This window comes from Rhyacophila brunnea, unplaced genomic scaffold (assembly GCF_057557595.1).
Source record: "Rhyacophila brunnea isolate RB1 unplaced genomic scaffold, BYU_Rbru_1.0 scaffold_5, whole genome shotgun sequence".
Lineage (NCBI taxonomy): Eukaryota > Metazoa > Arthropoda > Insecta > Trichoptera > Rhyacophilidae > Rhyacophila > Rhyacophila brunnea.
The window spans coordinates 44292953-44311697 of NW_028233170.1; the positions used below are offsets into that span (position 1 = coordinate 44292953).

Sequence of the window (18745 nt, forward strand, 5' to 3'; positions counted from 1 at the left end):
AACCATATCGAAATATTTTTTCCGTGTTTCTTATTTACCGCAGGTGACGTTCATCAACAGGGTGCACTTTTCGAAGGAAGCGTAAAAGTCATTCCTTATCAATGATTTTATAAGTCGTGTATCAATTTAATTTCGCTATGTGCTATTTACGGTGGTTTTCTCAATGTAGATTATTAATTCCCTTCATCTTCGTCCTGCTGGTAGGCAGTTGTTCCGCTATTCTAAAAAATACCGGTCTCTCAACTAATGAAAAGTCTCCGCAAGGCCTGTCATGGTATTTAGATACTTTCCGACCGAAACGCGACTCTCCGTCGTTTTTCGGCAAAATAATCGACAACCCAGAATGCCAGCAGGTGAGAGACGTGTGCGGATACGTCCACGATTCGACGACGGACCTGACGGTCCTCGGGTGTATACAAAACTTAAATGCCAATCAAATGGCCAAAATAACTGAGCAGTGCCAACACGTTATTTGGACGTATATTTCTACGCTTATGGATAATATAAACCTTCAAGCGATCGCTAAACCCTACTGTGCCAAGGATATGTCGAGTCTCGCATGCCCTGTCACCGCAGAATCGGGAGCCCTTCTGTCATGTTTAATTGACAATAGAAACAAGGTGATCAATTCGGTGTGTAGAGCGTTTGTTCAAAAGCTGGAATGGGTGGCGTTCAGTGACTTTAGACTTATATCATCGTTCGTGAGAGATTGCCAGCAAGATGTCGAAACTCATTCTTGTGGCAGGTTGAGTAATGACAAGAATTCAATTTCGCAAGGGGAAACGCTGGCTTGTTTACAGACGTACATTGACAAGCTGAATCAGAAATGTAAACAAGAAGTCCTTCATCTGTCAGAAATGCAGGCAGATAATGTGAAATATGACAGGCAGCTGTACATATCATGCGCCACAGACCAGTTGAGATTCTGCCCAGACCTCTCCTCCGGTGCTGGAGTAATTTACAAGTGTTTGATGTTGCACAAATCTAATGCTGGTAAGTTACTTTAACATACATTAAATAGACCACTAACTTAATATAACGTTGCCATATATTTTTACAAACTCCTATTCATGAATTGAATCATCATTTATTACATAGGTATATTATATTATCAGTTTTCTTATCTTGGATAGTACTTATATATTATTACTGGCGGATTTATCGATACTCTGGAGTGCGTGTAAGAGTAGGGCCCTGTGCTGAAATTGAAGAATGTTTGAATAAATGTTTCTGTAAATTTTTCATATTTTTAAATCTATTTAAAAAAATAAAAAAACATCGAAAAGGCTTACATAATTAGACATGGCAAAGACAAGAATAAATAGCTGTTTAATTCAGCTATTTTTTTATTATTATAAAATTTTAAAATGTAGCATTCTTCATCAAAAATACAAAACATGGAAAATACTTAAACATAGGTACATATTATTAGAAAAGTCCAAGAAAGAATCTTAGATTGAGTGGGATTTAAACATCTTTCGCATACCAGGCTAGTACTTTAACTAATTATAGGCTACCAAATTGAATAGAATCACACTCGGTCCAAGATTTTTTCTTGAATGTTTTAATGGAGCAATCGCTTTATTGCCCCAGAAGTTGAGCACCGCATTTTGACACATAAAATGATAATAATGCTTAAATTACTCTTATAAATTATTCTTATGAAATACCGAATCATAGTAAGTTTGTGTACTGGAATATACTTATAAAACATTTTTATTTTCTAGCGATGTCCAAACAATGCCAAGAGCAGCTTTCTCGCCGACAAAAACTCATCGCACAAGATTACAGAGTGAGCCGAGGTTTGTCAAGAGCGTGCAAAGATGACATTCGGTACAATCACTGCCGCAGAGGGGTATCTGAAGACAAAGATATCCGGTTGGCACAGATTCTAGTTTGCTTAGAGTCAGTCATGAAAAATAATAGTAAAATATCTTCAGAATGCCAAGCCGAGATGATTGATCACAGAAAAATGCTTTTGGAGGACTATCATCTGTCACCGGAAATAATGCATGATTGTGCCGACTCCATAAATAAATTTTGCGCACCGGTGGAAATCGGCGGTAAAACAATCCATTGCTTGATGGAACACGCCCGTCCAAAGAAAAAGAAAGAAATGAGGGTGGAGGCCGTGTGCCAGCGGGCTCTCGAAACCCTCGTCAAACAGACTGACATAGGAGAAGACTGGAGAGTCGATCCTGTTTTGAGACAAGCCTGCAAATCTGTGGTGGACACGTCTTGCAAGGAAATCGCCGGAGGGGAAGGTAGAGTGATGTCTTGTCTTATTGAAAAACTAGGTACCGCATTTATGACAGAAGAATGCGAGACGGCCGTCGTTCAAATACAATATTTTGTCACTAGAGATTTCAAACTCGATCCACAGTTATATAAATCGTGCAAAGAAGACGCGGTCAGATTTTGTCATGCCAAGCGCGGCTGGACGGATGAGAACGGCCAGATGGACCCCGAACGAGGCCCCCTCGTCTTACCATGCCTGTACAGATACGCTTTTCAACCTCAGCGCAATATGCAACTAGCGCCGGTATGCCTTCAGGAAATACGCAGGGTCATGAGACAGCGCGCAATCAGTGTGGACTTGCAACCAGAAATCGAGGAAATTTGCCTCGATGACCTCGCAATGTTCTGTTTCGATAGAACCGCAAAAGGTGAAGAGATGAGTTGCCTTCAGACTAATCTGGATTCTCTAATGGAAAAGTGTCGTATTGCCGTCACTAACTACACAGAAGCGCAAGCCGGCCACGTGGAACTCAATCCGGTCATCATGAAAAACTGCCACAACGTCATGGAAAAATTCTGCCCCTCAATATTTAGAAACGGCAGAGACGAAGGTGACGTCATGGATTGCCTGATTTCGCACAAAAACGAACCCAGTGTCAGATCCGATGTCAAATGCCGCGCGTCCATCGAACACTTTCAGTTAATATCACTGAAAAATTATCACTTTACTTACAAATTCAAAGAGGCATGCCGGTCTTATGTAATGCGCTTCTGTCCGCAGGCTAAAACGAAGAGCGAGGTGATCACATGCCTCAGCGAAATGGTCCGCAATGACACTATCGACGGTAACAGACACAGTATACCAAAAGACTGCCGGCAGCAACTTAGAACGCAATTATTTCAACAAAAAGAAAATATCGATTATGATCCCAAGCTCTCCGCTGCTTGTAAAGACGATCTCAAAAAATTCTGCTCGAATATCGACCACGGGGCATCGCAAGCGCTCGAATGCTTACAGAATACACGTGGCAAACTGAGCTCATCTTGCCAACACGCGCTTTTCACTGTCAAGAAACAGGAGCTCAATGACAATTCTGTCGATTATAATCTCATAACCACTTGCAGTTCCATGATTACTTTATTCTGCCACGACACCAATTCGGCTAAGGTTTTGGAATGCCTCAAGGTAATCAATACATAGTCAATCATTAAATATTAATCATAGATAATGCACAGTAAGGCCTACTACAGATACAACCACTTGTGACCAGTAACTCTTGTGATCGGTAGTAGCTGAGGACTATATAGGATGTTCGAATACCCTGTGTTTGCTGCATCAATTGCATGCATCAAGTCCTGGGTTCAGCGCTAGCAGTGAACATCCGGTCATTCACACCCACAAATTATTTCTGTGTTTACCGTAAGGTTACCCGCACAATGTGATCACTTCATGCTACAACTCGTTGAGTATCCCATCAGTAGAGTTCACACATTCATTGCTAGAATCAAGGTGTGGAGTGTCTGGTTTTTTTTTTGTCTGCGCGCAATGTAATTAATTTTCCTCACAGCCACACCGCTATTTATATATTATTTAGTAGTGCTATATGTAATGTAAAATAACAGATGCTAATGGAGGGTAGATATACGGAAAAACTATTTATAATGGCAGTTGTGACGTGTCACCAACAATATAGAAATCGTACTCCATTCTGAACATTTTCTTTTTTACAGATTCATAAGGAAGAAGCGACATTCGATGAAAAATGTAAACTTGTTGTGGTGCATAGGATGATTGATCAGAATTCAGATTATCGATTTAATCCCATGCTGCAGTCGTCATGCAAACCTGACATAAGAAAGTTTTGCTCGAGTATTATAGGTAAGGAAATTTGACATTAGTTTCCTACTAATCTTATGTGTATTTTTTTTGTTTGCCAATTTCACATGGCGATAACTAGACTCGAGTAATGAGTAAGTATACATAATACTGATGTAACATTAAAAAAAAACTTTTTATTCAATATTGGATTACATAGTTATCAAAAAGTAAACAAAGAGGGTCATAGCATTTCTTATCAGATTGATAAAGATACAATAACGTTACAGGTTTCCAGTATTACAAATAATGAATAAATATTGATAATTTTTTTTTACTATTTCTGTAATTATTACAATACATATACTATTAAAGCAGAGTTATGGCCCGTTTACACCTGCATGGATTTACTAGCGTCGATAAGTATTGTTGTGACCATAACAATAAAATGCGAATGTAAACATGTATTATCGTACAAGTTGCAAGACTGCATTCGTGGATCAAAAAAGTTTAAGCGGCTTCTGAATTTTCACGCGATAATGCATGCGCAGTACTGCAGAGAGCATTTTCACGTTTACCAATTTTCACAATCAATCAAATGGTACCGCATAACGACAACAACGCATCTCGCGTACGCTTGAAGAATGAGATTTGCGAGACAGTCAGCACTTTTGCGTGTAAACAGTTATTGTCGCGATTGTGTAATTTACACGCTATTGCTGGCCGTAAATCCATCCACTTGTACAGGCACTATTACGTTGAATAAAGAGAGTTGTTATAATTGATGGTATTTTCTATAGTATTGAGGCTCTATTTATATCTACCTATGGTAAAAACATAATAAACAACTAACTGAAAATGCTGAAAGGTGAAACCTGAATCACTAAAACCAATTCTTATGGAATAGTACAAAAATCTTACAAACTGATAATTATACGGGTTGTCTGTTTTAATCGATAGTCATTTCAGTTGTATAACCCGTTGAATTTAATATAATTTAGATTGTCATATTGTAAAATGGAATTCTACCGAGTAAATTCTAACTCACTTAATGCAAAAGTCTTGTAAATCGGAATTTTAATTCAATATGTATTCATTAATAAAATACCCTAATTTCATTGTATTGATTGTCAATTTTTATACATTAACAACACTTTATAGAGTTTCCATTTGGAATCTAGAACTTATTAGCTTTTATCTCAGTGTAGCCCTGACGAATAAATCTCAGAGAATTAAAAATGTGAAATTTGCTAAATCACATTGCGAAATGATTATGGCTAATGGTATTGACAGCAAGAAATCGGCTAGGTAAATTTGTTTTTACTCTATGGTCACTATCGCCGACAGTGTTAACATCGCGTCTCTTGTATAGGTTTGTCTCGCTCAGCCCCTCTCCTGCTCTTGTTACCCGCCTGAACTTACATAAAATTTGATACAGTTTTGTAGAATTCCTAAATTCCAGCTTTGTCAAAAAATCTATTGAATACACTATTACAAAATATATTAATATAGTATCTCGGTGTAACATTTTTTCACACATTATAACACCTCTAAATCGTATCAGAACAATAGAAAAATCTGCAATTCTACATATCAGCGCTTTAATTACTTTTTACCCACAGCTATAATATCGTCAAGGCTATAAACAAGACGATAATTTTGGCGCGATACATTCCATTCGTGTGGGCACAATGAAATAAAAACGCAGGATTGGTTGTCATTTTGTATAGAGAGTGTGCTCTGTGATTTTATTTTTGAATTTCGAATTTCTATTTAAAACTAAAATTAGTTTTTACTTTTCATAAGATTTTTTATTATATACATACATATTATGTCATAAGATTCTATGCATAATAATAGTTATATACGCGCAATCAAATATTTTTTTGTTGAGTCTAACATAATATTGTTGGTCAATGTAAGTCGGTTTGTTTACGTAATAGCTTTAATGTTCCCATCCAATTTTCTCACATGTGCTCTTAATCTATCCACTCAGCACACGCACACACATCCAATCCCCCTGTCTAGAATCTCTATCTTCAGTGCTTCTAAACATTTAATTTGTCTATTGATATATAATAGTTTTTATTTGGTCGAAAAGTTTTTGAAACATAGTTTTTTTTTTTATATCACTGATTTATAATATTTTATAAGTATATATTTATAGCATGATTAAGGCTGTCGACTAGTCGAAAAATGACGTTACTTTCGTAAAAAAAACCTCTGAACATCTAAAATGAAATGAAAATTCAAAAAATATTTAGCTTCTATTCACAGAAATATATCTCTTGACGTTTGCTATATGAAAAAGTGTATTGAAACCTTGCGATATTTCACTGAAATAGTTGAAATATAAAACTTTATTTTAGCTCTTAATATTGAACGCCCATGGGTCCCGGGTTCGAATCTCGGGTCTAGCAAATTAACATGTTTGTCAATTTGTGTATGGACCTAATAGGTTGAGCAAGTGGCTATCATCCAATTCTCGTAAAAACAAAAAACCTGTTAATACTACCTCCACTTTAGAGGCCCATATGATTTTCTTAGGATCATACATGGTAAAAAACAAATAATATAAATATGGGGCCTAATGGTAGAAGTGTCTATGTCAAATTCAATATATCAATAATTGTTCAGTACATACGATTGTTTATTTCTCATCAACAATTAATATTATTAACTTTTACAATACTGGTTGTAAAAAATGGAAAATATTGGAAAATCTCAAAATTTGAATCGCTATGTCAACAAAAGCAGTTCTTGGTCTAAAATATGCCGACACGTTATTTTTAATTACACTTTAAATGTGCTCATATTTCATTAATTTTGCATCGGTTGACATAGGCATTTCTAGCATTGAAAGAATGAACATTTTAAAGTACCTTCTCATACTTATGTCAAAATAACTTAAATCTGACATAGGCAGATATAATATAATATATTTATTTGAATATTCTACTAATACATTTATGTGTGTATTTATAGATTAAATAATAAGTCGTAAAAATCACAAAATTACCATTAAATCAGATTACAGGATTAGTATTTTTCAATCTCGGAATTAGACTAAAACTAGTGAAATTTTGGCTGAAAAATATATAATATAAAATAGTTGCCATAAGTTCAATTATTTTAGAAATAGTCAACATTAGTTTGTTTCAGTTGCTTCCAAGCAACTACATAATTAGAATATTTCCCTTGAGAATCAGATTTGTGACATATTTTTGTTTGCTTTCTTTTCTTTTCTGATCTGACAATTTAAAAAATATATGAAAAATCATATCGGTATAAAGTAATCTCAATTCTAATTCCAGTAATCTCAATGACAATATTTCAGGATTAAGAAATCGATCCTGGATTGCAAACTGCTAGCCTTAAATACGACAGCTGCGTTAAATCCATAATAAATGTTGTTTTTTTTTCCATTGATATGTGTGTATGGTTCCAGTACATCGGTCTATGGGTTGATCGAATGACTAGCAACAAATTCTCATAATAATATGTTAAAATACCTATACAGTGTCCATAAGTGAAAACGCTGATTAACTTTAATTTATTTTCATTCGAGATTGAATTAAAGTTTTTAAAATCATTAACTTGTTATAAATTAGATTTTATTAATTCTTTCCAGATAGTTAAAGCTTATCGAGTCGAACAGTGTTTTGAAAATTTAATAACTGTTATTGTTTAGTACTCCTGGATAAAGAGCTATTAAAAACATGATTTTCTTGAGAACATGTATTCATGCATATAAATTTTGATTACATTGACAGCATTCATGCATTCATAATAATGTGGGATAGACCAAAGATGCATGATTTTAATTATTGTAATAGGTATCATTCATATGGTATAAATTGAAAAAAAAGCCTTAATTTATTTAGTAAATTCCTGCTCCGTGACAGAACTTACATTCCTATAAAATTATTTGTTGTCAGTCAAATCCTTCACCCCACGCCCTTAAACTAAATACACATATCGATTGAAAAACAGCAGATGAATTTTATCCAGCCGGTGTGACTCAAACCCGTGATTCATCACTTGCAAGTTCAGCCTGTTAACCCTTGCTCTATTGTACTTTATTATTTATCTCTTACGGTTATTTAGGTCACTATTCTTTTATACAATCTTACTTCAAACCATAATGATTTCCATCTCACTTCTGCATAATCGCATTTAAAGTTAATATCGTTTGACTCACAACAAATTTTTATTATTAAAATGCATAGTTTTAAGGGGGAAAGAACACTAAATAAGACGAACATAAAGAATTTGGCCTGTACAATTTGTAAAGATATTTACAGTTTGTGTTATTATGATACAACATCCTTCCTTATTATTATGTGAATTTACAGAATAAAGCAGTATTTCCTGACATAGAATATTGCACTTATTCAAAATCTTCTTTTCTCAATGTGTGCATTATTCATTTATGACCAAATGCAGAGATGTTAATGTTAAGTTTGCCTTAACTGAGGCCGAGATGCATAGAATGTCACTTAACACTACTTATTTACTCATCAACCATTACTCGGGTAATTAGTATTTAATCTCAAATATGAGTGCGCATCTTCCATACAACGATATGCATGTGCATTGTATTGAAATAAGACTGCAATTTAGAGGTGGTGTTGGTTAGTTTAAAATTCAATTAAACCCTGCGAAAACCAAGCCATTATAGGTAATAGTCAAAAAATACTTGTTTATCTATAAAATATCTAAAATTATGCAATTAAATCATACATAACTCTGAATATTTTATAGATAGAATAATATGTTTTATCTATTTTAGTTTGGTTTAGGCAGGGCTTAATGAATTTTAAAAATTGAACCAACAATATGTGTAATAGGTAATCTTAATCCAACAAAAACAAATAAGTATGAATGTAAAAGTGTGCACAATTTTGTCGTATCGCCTATTTGTATATTTATTCGCTTTTTATATCTAAATTTAATTTTGTATGTATTAGTGGTCCCTATATAATTTGTTTGTAATGTACCCATACATGAGATTTATTAGATATTGGAGTCATAAAATGATGATAAAAAATACTGTAAAAAAAAAATTTGTCTAGGGATGTCACTGCTATTATGGTTTGGTTTAGGCAGGGCTTAATTGATTTTCAAAAACTAACCAATACCATCTGTAAATTGTAGTTTTAGTTCAATAAAGGCAAACACGTATGACTGACAAAGTGTAATGTGCACTATTTATGGCGGATCTTAACAGCCTACCTTCACCTTTCGCTACTGATGCGCACCTTGCAAATCTGTGACAGCTGCCATATTTTAACTAAAAATAAAATTTATGGTTTTTAACGTCGTTTCTTACTTGTTTATAATCTCATTTATTCGTGTTTTTATTTCATTATTTATGTTCATTTATTTATTTATGTTTATAATCAATTATTTATGGCACTGTAGACATCCATAGGTATTTCTCGACTTAACAACATTTTACGAACGTACCTATCAATAAAATAAATTATGCACTTAAGACTTATCTGTAAAATATATTTGTTAAAACTTGCTATATGAGTTTGTAATTGACTTGTAATTTTGCAATGAATATTTTCTGCTGTATCCATATTTCAAATTGATTTTTGTGTTCTCAATGTCTATTCTTTACCATCCATTTGAAGATAATATAAAATGCGAAAAACTGTTTTATATTTTGCAATATAATCTTACAATGGTCGTTGACTATCTATCGCAACACTTATATCAAGGTTAACGTGACGTGCTAAAAAAATCTAATTTTATGATATAAAATTGACCATTTTACTGTTGCATAGCATTCATTTGTAACAGATTAATATATTATAAATATTTGAATTAGGTACAAAGTCTTAAATTATTTTTATTTTATTTAAAACTTAATAAAACATAAGAGTGAAGAGTGCAGTATGTAATCATTTTATTGAAACACAAACATACAGAACGCTTCTGACATTTTTTTAAATGATTCATTTTTAATAAAATCGATTGTAATTTTCCGTAGAGATCAGTTTTAGTGACCCAGGTTCGCCTTTTGGCATCTTCAGGTCCTATCTATGGATACCTAACTATGTATGTCATCTATCAGATATAACCTCACTCAATAGTATTTATTTTATATAATAGTTTAATGTATATTTATTATTTTTTCTTGTTACATCATACAGCCAGCGAGCCCCAAGACAAAGAACTGCAAGGAAAAGTAATACGGTGCCTCAAGAACAAATTCCGCGAGGCAAAGTTGAGCTCAAACTGCGAACATCAGATGGCGTCGGTGCTGAGAGAGCAAGCTCTCAACTACCATCTGGACCCCCTTCTCAGCACCATGTGTCGGGCTGAGATCGAAACCATATGCAAACCGACCGATAATTCTGACACCACTGCAGACGGAGAGGTCTGTAAATTTCATTATTATTGCATTGTCCGGCGTAAATGGTACGAGGTCATATTATATCATTTGCTTGCCGTCTCCACTCTTCTCGATCCGTATTCTTTGCCACGTAATTCCGCTAAACTTGATTGTCTCATCGATGCAGCGGTCTCTTAGTAGTCCTTCAGGTCTTTTAATATCGAGTTTTATTTTTGAATACCCCTAAATACAATCGCCCTCATCAGTTAGAAAAATATATTATTATTATGACTTTCTTAAATGCCATACCAGAAAAACATGTTACATTCGTTCAAGATCTTAGCTTTTTCAGTTCCTCTGTTCTTTGAATGATGTAGATTTTTGCAATTTCGAGAATATCGTCATCCATTATTACTTGATTATAAAATCATTAAATACTATCGGTAAATTATGAATTCAAATTAAAATATTTCGATGTTGAATAATGTTTTAAGACAATTTTGTTGTTTTACTACCAAGGTTACCGATTATTAAAATAATATAAAATTAAGTAGGTACAACTTATATTACGTATTCAAATTTTGATATTGTATGGGAAACTTTAATTGTTCATATCTCATGAATTAAACCAAAAAAAAAACCTCAAAATGTTTACGTTGATCTAAATTTTTGCCAAGGAAACTTCAGTAAAATTTTCATTGCTCTAGAGCCTGCCATTTCAATTCCGAGCTAACTTTGTGTTTTATTGCATACAATGTAAATTTAAATGTATGTATAAATATTACATAAATCAACTGTTTTTAGCATATATCACTTTTAACCTATTCATTAAAAGTGAAATGTTTATATACATCTTATCTTGTTACATCCATGTATGTTTTCATGTTCCAATTTATTTTAATATCGGGTCAATTCTTCCGACCTTTGAAATCATATCGATATTGTAGTACTTAATTTAAACATTATCTTTTGTACGCGTCAAAATTCTTGAGACGCTGGTAGTACTGTAAATTATTTTTGCTGTCTGTAAAATACAAATTATTTACTTATAGCAGTATTCCTATAAACCATTAAAGAAAGCAGTGGCGAAGGGTGAAGATAGGCTGTTAAGATTCAACACAAATAGTACACACTAAACTTTGTCAGTCATACTTATTCATTTTCATTGAACTAAGAATACAATTTGCAGAAGGTGCTGGTAGTTTTTTAAATTTAATTGAACCCTGCCTAATCCAAACCATAAGAGTTCATGTATGTTTTGGCGATCTGAGAAAAATAGTGCACACTTTTTCAGTCATACTTAATTGTTTTCGTTGAATCAAGAATACATAATATTACAGATAGTGTTGGTAACACACACTATCTACAAATTGTAGTTTTAGTTCAATAAAAATAAATTGGTGTGGCTGACAAAGTTTAGTGTATACTATGTAAGTATTTATGCCCTTTTCCCATAATAATGATTTGCAAAATATTTTATATCAGTAGGGCCAATTTATCGCTTTTACTACACAACTTGTGTGCCTTAGATTAAGTTAAATATACAGATTTACTTTTCCATTAAAAAAAATACCTCAAAAAATTTTTGCGTAGATATCCCAAACACATTACCCGATTATCTCTTGATCCTATTTATATTTTTTTAATTTTACATTTATCGAAAAGACAATAGATATCCATGTAATCTTAAATTCCAAATGCATTGACATATCCGATAAGCTATTCTATATTTTAATAAATTATAGTTCAGTTGTTTTGTCATAATTTTTTTTGCTTCTTTTAAGGTCGAAGAATGTCTGAAGCAGGCCTTCTTGCGAAGAAGGATTGTATCAGAAGAGTGTAGGACAGAGGTGGCATCTTTAATTGGTGAAGCCAGAGCTGACATTCAAGCTGATCCCTTGCTTCAGAGAGCGTGCGCCGTAGACCTCCTGAAGTGGTGTAATCATTTAGACCAAGGCAACGGAAGACGTATGTCACTTTCACTACAATTCGCGATATAACTGTAGAAATGTCACACGTGTAATTTTAGATATGAGAAAACCTGGAATCAGTCCCAAAAATCGAAAACTTCTATAAAATTGTTTCTATATAGATTACGAACAATCTTAAGGCCAAAGAATGTTGAGTTGTTAAATCGAAATAATGTCAAAATGTCAGTTATTAATCAAAATATTATAATGATAGCTACAAAAGTTTTAAAATCATAAGTGTTGCCGTTTTTTAAATTTTTAATTTCCCGATAATCAATAAATATTTTTTATTTAATTTATGCAATGGTGAAAGTATGATAATATAAATTAAATACCGATTTCAATGGTTACTTTATCACAATGTTGAAATTGTAAATGCACAGCACCGTGATAAAGTATACCTACAGTGCCATCTCTAAATTTTCATTAAAGGCAAGAAATTCATATATAGTGCCAAGATGGCATCCATTTATAAATGTATTTGTCAACCGTGTTAATAATAATAAGACACATTTAATACTGAAAGTATTTGCATATATAATCGATACTTAAAATTGCTTTCCTTTGTCGGAAACAAGTAAACGACATTCAAAACTATATATTTAATTTCTGGTTAAAGAATGTCAGATTATTCAGTTATCCGTCGGGCTCATACATCACTAGTCTCAAAATTGTGGCATGCTGTGTGCAGATTGTTATATACATGTTTGCATTGTTTTCTCTAGATCTAACTGTTAATCAACCGATAGACAGTAATAATGTAGTAACATGTAGTGGATTCATGATAAAATTCTAGACATCTCGATCTAAATGGACGTTTGTCAGTTCGGCTTGACATGCTCTAAAATGATGGTTCTTCCGTGTAGCCTTTATATGTATTGAAAACATTTTGAATTACTATTTATAACCATTTTCAATAAAATAGTCGTTGAAATAAAAGCTATTCTAATAATGAACAAACGAAACTTTGAAACACTCCCATTAACAAACCGAAAATTTACCTTTTTATCCATATAATCTTTCACAAAAAAATTCAATAAAGCCATCTACCAATAAATAATTACAAGATAAAAAGAACTTTTTATATACCTTGTTTTTAAATTTTCTGTTGAATCATATTATAAACTTGACAATTCTATGTATTAATAAAAAAAAGTTATTGTACTTGATAGAAATACTGAACTAATATAGAATACAGAAATGTCATTTTGACATTTGATTTCCATAGTAACGCATGTATATGTTAATAATTTAGCCTTAATTTTTAAATTTTCTGTTGAATCATATTATAAACTTGACAATTCTATGTATTAATAAAAAAAGTTATTGTACTTGATAGAAATACTGAACTAATATAGAATACAGAAATGTCATTTTGACATTTGATTTCCATAGTAACGCATGTATATGTTAATAACTTAGCCCTAATTTAGTTAATTTTTAGACCCCCTTAGCAACCAACAATAATAACTTTCCATACAAAACAGAATTAACTGAAAATGAATTCAATTCTGCTTAAAAATGGCTAAAAGTATTAAAAGAATGCATTGTCGTCGTGTTCTGATATATTCTAAAAATTTCAAATGTCTAGCTAGTCGGCAAGTTAGTTAAAAATCTTCAATCGTCCAATACAAATCTTGGACAAACAAGAAAAATATGTACTGGACACAAGAAAAAATTAGTACTGGACAAACAAGAATACGAACTAATAAAAACGTGGTAATAAGGAAGACTATACTATAGATTCACCATTCAGATGATTTATGATGGTATATCTATAATACATTCTTTTTGTAGATGTATTTTAAGATGAGTATTATCTAATTACTTAATATATTATATTTTCAGATATTAAATGTCTACAAATAGTACTTACTGACGAAACGAAGGTCCTCGAGGAAGAATGTAAAAATCAACTTACCAAGCGCATGGAAATGTTTAAAAGTGCTTCAGTTGTAAGTATCCATAATTTGAAATTATTATGAAATACGTAAATTAATCCAATACAACGTATTATTAAATCTTACAAAGCCAACGTTCGTAATAAAAGGCTAAAATGAGATTCAACATTGTTTTTGCTGCTTAGACACTTTAAAGCTATCATGATAAATCCTGCACGTTCATAAAAATTATTTGTGAACCTATGTGATATCTCAACCTTTTTCTAATAGTGACACTCCACTACTGTGGCCAGAGGTTGTGACTGAGAAATCTCGTTTTGAGAATTTTCGAGAAATAAGCATAAAAAATCACTCTCGGATCTTAAGAATTAAATTTTCTGATATTTCGAGAATTCTCATTTCCCCAGAAATCGTCAATGAGATTCTCATGAAATTGAGAAATTGTTGCTAGGTTAAGCTGCTGATCGCAACCGGAATTAAAAAAATTTGCCGCTTAAAAAAGTTTTTAGACAACAAATATTCTTGATTTCGAGAATTCCTGAATCTCGAGAATTCACAAGCTCTACATGCGACACAGCTGCATAAGAGCCGGGCCACACCGGGCGACTTTGGTCTCGAGACCAGTTGCGCGACTGGTCTCCTCGGGCGATTTACTCGGGCGACTTGCCGGCGACCAGAAAGGCAGCCAATAATAAAAATAATAATGAATGTACACGCAAGTATGCAAAAAATACGTTCTCTCCGCGGTGTGGCTGCCGGCGACTTGCAGGCGACCAGAGAGGCAGCCAATAAATAATAATAATGAATGTACGTACCTACGCAAGTATGCAAAAAATACGTTCTCTCCGTGGCGTGGCTTCTCGCAACCGATCGCCCAGTGTGGCAGCACTCAATACATAGCTATATGTTTTCATACATCGCTACCGGTCGCCCGACCAGAGAGACCGCAAGACCAGACCGAGCGCAAGAATGAGATTTTACTGATCGCCTGACTTTATTGCTTGCGCAACTACTGAGCGACCAGGTGTGGCATGGTCCATATAACTGCATACATCGGTCTGGTCTCGAGACCAGAGTCGCCCGGTGTGGCCCGGCTCTTAGCATCTTAAAATTTCCTTCTAAAATTTAAAGGAATGTAAGCTGTGGATGTGGATGATAGACTAACCATTTTTGACCCTTACTGTTAAGATTAAAAAAAGCAGTGGCATCAATTAGCAGAATGGGTGTAAGCTGCTTGGAAAGAATCTCGGGATTCAATAATGGAGACTAAATAAATAACAGGAGCAGTTGACGTGACAAACTGATTAGTGGCCAATTAGCCTGTGAAATGTAGTGGGCTCCAATCCCTGAACAGCGTTGCATTAGCGAATCCCCACTAAATATTGAAAATAACACACTAACTCAGTTTTTCAAAGTATGGTCAAATATTTCATGACACACTTAGCAACTTCCGGCAACTGACTAGTTTAGAATGACTGATCTTTGAAAATTATAGATAGGTTACTATTTATTGAATAATATAAATCTGCACATGTTTCTTCAATTTTAATGATAACATTAAATTTGTATTCTAGATAATTGTTCCGGTTGACTTCCAAGATTTATACGACCAAGTTGCGATTTCTCCTTCCAAGAAGTACTTTATCGTTGTGATGCTCACATTCCTGGGGATAATCTTCATCTTTGGAATGTTCTGCGGCAGAGTGTCCAGGAAAGCGATGTACATGAAGAGGAAATGAGAATTAAGTAGGTCAGACTTGAATGGCCAGTTTAAGATTCGACTTAGTGAATTGTTTAAAAAACAAAAAGTGTAAAGCAAATGACGAAACTTAACTTTTGACTTGTGATATTTACAACATTATGTAACGAAAAAGACTTAAAATACTTCTTTTTTGTTAATTAGTGCATCCAAGTAGGTATGTAATGGTATTACACACTTACTTATCTTTGAAATTTATATATACTTACAGATATGTTAATTTATAAAACAAAAATTGTAATAATACGTTCAATGATTTATTGTTCTTTTCGGATATATTTTAGTTGTCAAAATTCTGAATGTATTATATTTTTGTCATAATTTTAAATAGCTGTAAAAAATGGGTCACTCTAATATTTCTGATAAAAGGTGGAAGTTCAAATTTTTAAATTTAAAGATATTTAAAGTCAATTAAGAATTTGTTTGTGCAATGTATTTGTACATAATATTATGATAAAATGAAAACTTAATCCTCCGTATTATATATTTCATTGTATTGCCTGCGTTGCTGGTGGATTTCTATAATAATCCAGATGTACTAAAGTAATTATTGGGAACTGTCCATAGTAAAATTTAAATATCAATGAATGTTTAATTGCCTCCCGGATTATTGGATTATTATTACTTTAATACTACTCATTTGGGAATCGCTATGAATCCTCACCGGTGTAATTGAGCCCTTCTCTGGAAAAAAAGCTTTATAACGATAATGATAGTTTCCGGTAAATCAGTTCAAATGCCGCGTCATACATTAATAATTGTCTATAAGTGCTACAGTTAAAACCATTATATATTCTTGAAAAAAGGTGGGAGTAAAAGTTTTAGAGCAAAGGTTCTTTGCCTATGAGTCTGCACTCAAAATTTGGTCAATATTAATTTTGAAGTACGACTTGTATGAAAATTTTGTCAATATTAATAACCTACAAGAGCGATTCATTAAAATACAAAATGACAAGGCACTTCGCTACAGTTTTATCAAAGCACTGAATCTTTTTGTGCATAATGGTTGAAATTAAAAATGAAAAACCAATAGTGGTAAACGAGACACTGAATGTGTTACTGCCCTTTGCATACACGAGTTTCAGCGTAAAGTACATTGTATAAAAAAAAAACATGTGCGTAATAGACTGCAGCCTTTCCGATATAACCGACCCTCGTAGTCCACTGCGGAAGGCGCTGTCCTTTTATCCGGCAGCTCCGTCACCATAATTAAGAGCTTGCAAAACTTAGTCAAAACTATTTTTTTATTAATACTATTTAATGTTTTTAGCAATATAAATTACAATCAGAATATAAAATTTCATCATTTGTTATTTTATTAGGTAATTAAGTTCTTAATTTTTTATTAGGAACCCTGTATTAGAGTGATAGTGCGCAGAATATGTCATATGATTTTTTAAACTGGCGCGGCTTTTTAAATGTTGCTTACTTAAAACCAAAATTTCAGTACAATGCTACTTTTCCGGAGAGAGGCTCAATTGTTAATTTATACATTTTTACAGATATAATATAAGTTTAATGTAAATATAAATATATATGTGTATGAATTATGGCTTAAATAATAATTACATGCTTTTGTACAAAGTTATTGATTACTTACTTATTGTAAACATATATAACAAATTATGGAAAAAAAAAACATTTTTGCTAAACGTGGCATAGTGTGTTTAAGAAATAATAATATTAATAACAGATTCTTTTTTGTTTTTGTTTTTAGACATTTTCTTTTTTACTTTCTTTTTTTTTTAATTTCTAGTCTGCTAAATGAATTGTATTATTACCAACTAAATGTATTTTTTATAAAGTAAACATTTAAAATATTTCAATTACATGTGTTATCTTTTTATTTCAAACTCAAATAACCTTAAATTCTGTGAGCGAAAGGAAGAGAATGATAAGTCTTTTTTTCCGACCATGTCCGATCCTAATATCTAAGTTTATATGGGCCTCCACAGAGTAGAGGTTTGTATTAACAGATTTTGTTTTTTTTACGAGAAATTGATGTCAGCCACTTGGTCAACCTATATATATAGGTCAATACTCTGACTCATACACTTATTGAAAAACAATATCTGTATTTGCCAGACCCAGGACTCGAACTCGCTTAAGCATTAAAGATCGGAAAATGTGTTGATTATGCCAATTGAACCATTATACAAATATATACAAATGAGAAAATGGATGAATTGAATCAACGCCTTTAAATTACTTAATTCCACACAGAAACATTGGAGTTCCAATGAACACACCGATTAATTCCTAAAGTTATTTTATTATGGCCAGGCGTGGAGTAACACAGTGGTGGAGGTCTAAGGCGCTGACAAGATAGGACCCCTTTCTGGCTGTAGCGCCATTGGGGTGAGACAGAAGGAGATAGCGAGAGATTACATTTAGAGTGTATTTTCATACTTTCAAATACTATCTTAACACCTGGGTTCAATTCCGGTGGGGTCACAATATATTTATGGGGTTTCTTAAAGCCTGGCTAATTATGTGATTATTGTGCTTCTACTACTGTTTCACAACACTGCTGTCATTGGGCCTCAATGCTTGTTGTAGTTTTAGAAGAGATAAGATTTTCATGAAAGTCGAAAAATCTCGTTAACTTAAAATCATGCATTTTTTTAAAACTAATATATTAGTTTCAAAGGATAGGTGAAAATAAATTGAACCTACATAAGTGCATACATGAAAATAATCCTCTATTCCCTATTT

General features: G+C 33.0%; 2 protein-coding genes across 2 annotated transcripts in view; one reads left to right on the forward strand and one right to left on the reverse strand.

Moving 5' to 3' along the window:
* The window catches only part of LOC147066447 (uncharacterized), a 1147709-nt gene that overhangs the window by 986113 nt on the left and 142851 nt on the right, over window positions 1–18745 (reverse strand). The window lies entirely within an intron of this gene.
* Glg1 (Golgi apparatus protein 1) lies at window positions 37–17848 on the forward strand. The gene is made up of 7 exons (XM_085955407.1): window positions 37–993; window positions 1728–3424; window positions 3970–4117; window positions 10219–10445; window positions 12185–12368; window positions 14219–14325; window positions 15846–17848. Exons 1-7 carry the CDS (start codon window positions 138–140, stop codon window positions 16008–16010), a joined length of 3384 nt encoding a protein of 1127 aa, XP_085811533.1. The 5' UTR covers window positions 37–137; the 3' UTR covers window positions 16011–17848.

Excerpts from the sequence above, each read along its gene's own strand:
- Glg1 (XM_085955407.1), top strand. The coding sequence starts at position 138 with ATGTGCTATTTACGGTGGTTTTCTCAATGTAGATTATTAATTCCCTTC. Across the intron at positions 3,425-3,969 it reads AGGTTTTGGAATGCCTCAAG|ATTCATAAGGAAGAAGCGAC; the intron begins GTAATCAATACA and ends TCTTTTTTACAG. Across the intron at positions 4,118-10,218 it reads GTTTTGCTCGAGTATTATAG|CCAGCGAGCCCCAAGACAAA; the intron begins GTAAGGAAATTT and ends TACATCATACAG.